At 39.0% G+C, this 5,682-nt stretch overlaps 1 protein-coding gene across 1 annotated transcript; it reads left to right on the plus strand.

Moving 5' to 3' along the window:
* Positions 1-1,063: 1,063 nt before the first annotated feature.
* LOC109972194 (26S proteasome non-ATPase regulatory subunit 14-like) lies at positions 1,064-5,662 on the plus strand. The gene is made up of 9 exons (XM_020620903.1): positions 1,064-1,119; positions 2,545-2,616; positions 2,725-2,844; positions 3,762-3,832; positions 3,963-4,113; positions 4,269-4,376; positions 4,770-4,844; positions 4,941-5,066; positions 5,573-5,662. Exons 1-9 carry the CDS (start codon positions 1,072-1,074, stop codon positions 5,660-5,662), a joined length of 861 nt encoding a protein of 286 aa, XP_020476559.1. The 5' UTR covers positions 1,064-1,071.
* The last annotated feature ends 20 nt before the right edge of the window (positions 5,663-5,682 follow it).

Consider the following 5,682-nt stretch of genomic DNA (forward strand, 5'->3'; position numbering starts at 1 on the left):
ATGTGAGCCCTATAACAGCCAGCGGTGTGGAGTGGGATCACTATGGAACCGACTGTGCAGTAAAATTTCTGATACACTTTAGAGCCCCTCGTTATTGCAGAGCGGTGTTTTTAGCCCATAATTCAAAAGGGTTCGACGGTCATATTCTGGTGCATGCTATGCTGTCTCTGGGGATAAAGCCCAATCTGATTATGCAGGGTTCAAAATTGATAATATTCACAGAGCCAGACTATCAACAGAGGTTCATTGATTCATCTTCATTCCTCCCCTTCCCCTTGGCATCACTCCCCGCTGCGCTCGGACTCAGCGAGAGCGCAAAAGGTCACTTCCCCCACCGGTTCAGCTCAGAGGAGCATCTGAATTATGTGGGCCGGTTCCCCCAGCCAGACTACTACAGGGTTAATCAAATGCATGTCAAGAAGAGAGCAGAGTTTATGAGCTGGTACGAGACCGTGTGTCAGGGAGAGTTTGATTTTGCAGAGGCTGTAAGATATTGTAGAAATGACACTGTGATTCTTATGAAAATGATATTTGGTATTTTTGTTAATAGAACTATAACATATTAGCATAATTAGTATAATACAGTATACTAGAGTAATGTACTAATATGATATAACTTGATATAGAGTTATAAAATAGAATGTGAAACTACATTTATAATTTATTATGATTGATTTAAATGTATTATAAATGTAGTTTCACATGTAAATTTAAAATGCAAAGAGATGGTATGTTAAAACCACCAACTCATTACTACTCCTTAAATTCAAATTGACCTAATCCCCCATCTACAAGTTCACAATTTAAGCACAAATTCAGCTCAGTTGACTTCGTAATGTTCATCAGTTAGCCAACAGTTATAGGGTCACTTATAATATTTAACCAAGTATATGTTGCCCTTAAATCCTAGCAGTGTCATGCAGTCTTAAGATTTCATACACCTCCTTGGACTCCTATTTTAAAAGAAGAAACACATATATCTCTCTGATATCTGCTTGTTATTTTGCTGGTCAGCTGTATAGTTTGAAGCCAACCTAATGACATTTTTGTCACTGTTTAACAGAAACCAATATGGACCGGCTGCTGAGGCTTGGAGGTGGAATGCCAGGGCTTGGCCAGGTAACTCAAAGACTGAACTGTTCATCTCAAGAGCACAAACAAATTTTTCTGATGGTTCCTAGCATTACTACAAGCAAAAATATCAGTCTTTCTCTGTTTCTGGCCCTAACCATATTCACACAAAATCACACATTTATCCTAAACCAAACCATGTTGGCTTTATGTTCTAAAATTATGTGTGAACATATAAATGCTTATACTTTTAAAGTCTTAGATCACATTTTAAAAACTTTTTGTGAGTAACACTGGAAGCTTCTTTCCAGAACACTGGTGGAATCCAAAACTGCATCAGTAATGTTTCCAGTGTTTCATATGTTTTAACAATTATTTAAGAGTGCTGATGAATCCCAGCTTACATTCTTTTCGCTCTTTATTCTTTAGTGGGATAGCTGGTCATATAAATGTGTATGAGTGCAACTCTGCATCCTGGATTCAACTGTGGGTTCTTATAATTAGTTGTAAAATAAACTCACCCATATTTTTACATATGAGAGCATCCACCAAAGTGGATTGGATGCTGTCTCTTCTAATCACACACCAGGTTTTTCCTGAAATGTTTTCCAAATGTCTATGAAGCCCACATCGTTTTCTGGACACCACCTAGACAGCCAACGGTTGAATGACGACATGCAGTTCCACATGTAATCATTGGTCAGATTGTGCAGGGGTTCAGTGAAGACTACGGAGTCCGACGACGTTTCGGCGAAGTTACACACTGACTCAACATTAATTTTAGTGACCTCCGACTGCCATAGATGGGAGGCATTAGTGCCGACATGAATAACAGTCTTACTGTATTTATGTTTATCCTTAGTCAGCTGCATCAGATAGGACTCAATGTCGCCCGCTCTGGCCCTGGTTCATGTTAACTATTGTGTGCCATTGTATATATCAAGCACACGACAAATGCTAGAGTTGCATTTTTTTCAAGCTTAAACAAGACAGTAAGAGGCGACGGAAATGGATAGATTCAATCAGAAATAAGGCCATCAAAATATTAAACCATTTTAAATCTTTTTGATGATGATTTTTACATTACCAGAGTTGGTTTCTTAGTGGGTGTGTCGCTGAATGGGGAATATCGATTTAAAACGTGTGCAAGCAGGTGATGAACTGTAGGCGTTTGTTTCGAGCTATGTCTCCTGCGAACTAGTTCTAGTTTCAATTTCTTGAAACTTCTTTGGTTAATTGTCAGGGTTGAGACAAATGTAGCTTTACTTGATTCCCAGAGCAGTGTTGGTTCTTGACACACAAGTCTAGCCAGAGCCTGTAGTTTACCACAGGGTTACGTGATTTGAAGTGATGGCTTATTTTATTACATACATGAAAACTAAACAATATTTACATTGTAGTGATTAATCTGAGTAACAACTGTATCTGAAAAGCCCAAACAAGTGATAAGGAAACACTGCTTTGACTCCTCAGGGCCCCCCAACAGATGCACCTGCTGTGGACACAGCAGAGCAGGTGTACATCTCCTCTCTGGCCCTGCTCAAGGTAACCACACATCAGCACTAAACACTTTGTTTCAGCATGTTCATTTTCATGTTTATATTTTAAATAACACTTCTGTGATTTCTCTGTCATGTATTTGCTGTTGATTAGATGTTGAAGCACGGCCGTGCTGGTGTACCAATGGAGGTCATGGGTTTGATGTTGGGAGAGTTTGTTGACGACTACACAGTGCGAGTGATTGATGTGTTTGCCATGCCCCAGTCAGGGACCGTATGTATTCTCTCTGATATTAAGATTATGCATCATCAGCAATCATTGGGGTAGAAAATGCATGTTTATAATGTTGTTTTAAATTATAGATGGATATTTTCAGTATGTTGAAATAAAGTAACTTGATGGAAAACCGCAATATTACTGTTTAAATGTGAAATTGTATGTCAGCTGACTTCTAACTTGACTCACATTCCAGTGGGAAATGACAGCTGTAGTAATAATGATAATGTTAAACAAGGCCATACACTTAGTTCCAGTGGTAGAGATAAATGACCCATGTGTGGCCAGAAACAACTGACAAAACAGAAGCCTGCTCACGCAATTAATCTTAGCATAAAAACAAATGTTAGCATATTGTTTGCCTGCTGCACAAGTGAGAAACACAGGCTCACTTATTCCGGTTATTATATTCATAACATTAGCATGTATGAAAATCCTGTTCTTTCCTCAAAAGATACCAGACACAGGATCTAGGCTACATGTGTTACTGTACATTAGTGCAGAATGGTTTTGCCCCCAAATGGGAGCTTGTTCCTGCAGTTTCAGGGGAAAATCATCTACAGCCTTCATAAAATTCTGGCCGAAGGTCTGAGGTCTAATCAAATAGCTTGAGCTAATGGCTAATTCTGTACTCTGAGCTAGCAGACCGGATTTCCATTCATTACTTACGTGTTTCGTGCAGCAACTTTTTACATTGATTTCCACACAAACTCTCAACCATTTCTGGTCATTTATTTACACATCTCACTGGTGATGTTGCTTGGGAAACAGTTTAGAGAAAATACCTGTAGCATCAGTCATGAAACTTTCCTATGCTTAATGTTATGATGTTGGATAATAAATGCCTTGTTTGTTAGGTGGTGTCTGCAGTTTTACAAGAAAGTCTGTTCTTCTGATGATTTTGACCCTGACAGGGTGTGAGTGTTGAAGCAGTGGACCCTGTGTTCCAGGCCAAGATGTTAGACATGTTGAAGCAGACTGGCAGGTAAAGCTGTTACACATATGTACAGTCAGAATATTTTAAATAGCTTCAGTTGTCAGATTTGAAATGTTTCCTTCTCCCCCCAAAATACCTTGACACTTGTTTGCTGTCTTGCACCCTTGTTGTTCATCAGACCAGAGATGGTGGTGGGGTGGTACCACAGTCACCCTGGTTTTGGCTGTTGGTTGTCTGGTGTCGACATCAACACACAACAGAGCTTTGAGGCACTATCAGAGCGAGCTGTTGCTGTGGTAGTCGATCCCATCCAGAGCGTCAAAGGAAAGGTAAAGCCATATGGGTGCTGCAGAACCTTGCAAATCAGTATCTCTTATTTTAGGTTTATTATACAAGATTAGGTATTAATTGGTAATCCAAAGTGAGGTGGAAATAACGTAGTAGTCAGTAAACTGGCTTAATATGTGACCTCTGTCTTCTTCAGGTTGTTATTGATGCCTTCAGATTGATCAACGCCAACATGATGGTGTTAGGTCATGAACCAAGACAGACCACATCGAACCTGGGTCATCTGAACAAACCCTCAATCCAGGTAAAAGATTGTACAGTGTCACCTTCATTCTTGATGAATATCTTTAATAACTCCTTATGGAGATGTAAAGGGGGAATATTTTTTGAAAGTATTTGTTCCCCTAGTTTTTTTCCATAAAGTTTCATCCAAATCATTGTTTGACTGTCAAAAGATAAAAACATCAGACTGAGTTTTCATCTCACAAATTACCATCTTGTTGTACAAAGAGAGAAAGCACACACACTTAGTTTCAAAATACCTTAATGTGGCTTTGCTCTGTTTTTCTCAAAGGATCGAGTCTTAATAAAACAGTAGAATATGAAGTGTAACATGTAAACTGTTTACTCTGAGTGTGGACATTTTCAGATTCTGCATTATTTCATGTAGCCAACTTAGCATTTCTCATGTTTTCAGGCTCTGATTCATGGACTTAACAGACACTACTACTCCATCACCATTAATTACAGGAAAAATGAGCTGGAGCAAAAGGTTTGGGAATACACTTTCCACTAAGTGTTTTTTTTTTTTTAAGGATTATTGTTGGTGTTTTAAATTCAACATGAGAAACATGGCTTTTATTTTTAGATGCTGTTAAACTTGCATAAGAAGAGCTGGATGGAGGGTCTGACCCTGCAGGACTACAGTGAGCACTGCAAACTCAATGAGACGATTGTCAAGGAAATGCTGGAGCTGGCTAAGAACTACAACAAGGTAAATCTTAGATGATGTGTGTTTAACCTAAGTTGAAAGCACATTTTATTGAACTCGTTAGACGGTTGAAACAACCTTTAAACACCATGAAATGGAACAAAGGATTTAATGTGCATTGTTTCACGATTACACAGTAAATTGGTATATTATTATTATTAACTTAAATAACCATTTATATTAAAGTCATTGATCTGTCATTTCTGGCACTGCAGTCAGAGGATCAGTGAGCTACTTTCTGCTGTGTGGGTGTGCAAGCATTCTCCTTCGAGATTGATGCTCAAAGATTGCTATCATTAATGCTGGTGGTTTACTGGGATGCAGGGAGTTACTGCATCTCCCTTACAGTATAAAAGATTCCTGGGGTCTTGCATGACCTAAAAATTATTTTAGTTTTGTCCAAGCAACACAAATAGCAAAAAGTGCTATATACGAATATAAGCACAGAGCGGGGCTCCTTGAGGTGTGCTCCCCCTCAGTACTGAGAGCCTGTCATGTTTCCACCCCAGGCTGTTGAAGAAGAGGACAAAATGACCCCAGAGCAGCTGGCAATCAAGAATGTTGGAAAACAGGTACAAAAAAAAAAAAAATGCAGCTGAAGCCCATTCATTATTATTTT

The sequence above is a fragment of the Monopterus albus genome, unplaced genomic scaffold, assembly GCF_001952655.1.
Source record: "Monopterus albus unplaced genomic scaffold, M_albus_1.0 scaffold250.1, whole genome shotgun sequence".
NCBI lineage: Eukaryota > Metazoa > Chordata > Actinopteri > Synbranchiformes > Synbranchidae > Monopterus > Monopterus albus.

What these genes read in the sequence shown, in the direction of transcription:
- LOC109972194 (XM_020620903.1), top strand. Translation starts at nt 1,072, where the DNA reads ATGGACCGGCTGCTGAGGCTTGGAGGTGGAATGCCAGGGCTTGGCCAG. An exon ending in CCATGCCCCAGTCAGGGACC is followed by an intron (nt 2,845 to 3,761) that starts GTATGTATTCTC and finishes TGACCCTGACAG; the next exon opens with GGTGTGAGTGTTGAAGCAGT. An exon ending in TGGCTAAGAACTACAACAAG is followed by an intron (nt 5,067 to 5,572) that starts GTAAATCTTAGA and finishes TTTCCACCCCAG; the next exon opens with GCTGTTGAAGAAGAGGACAA.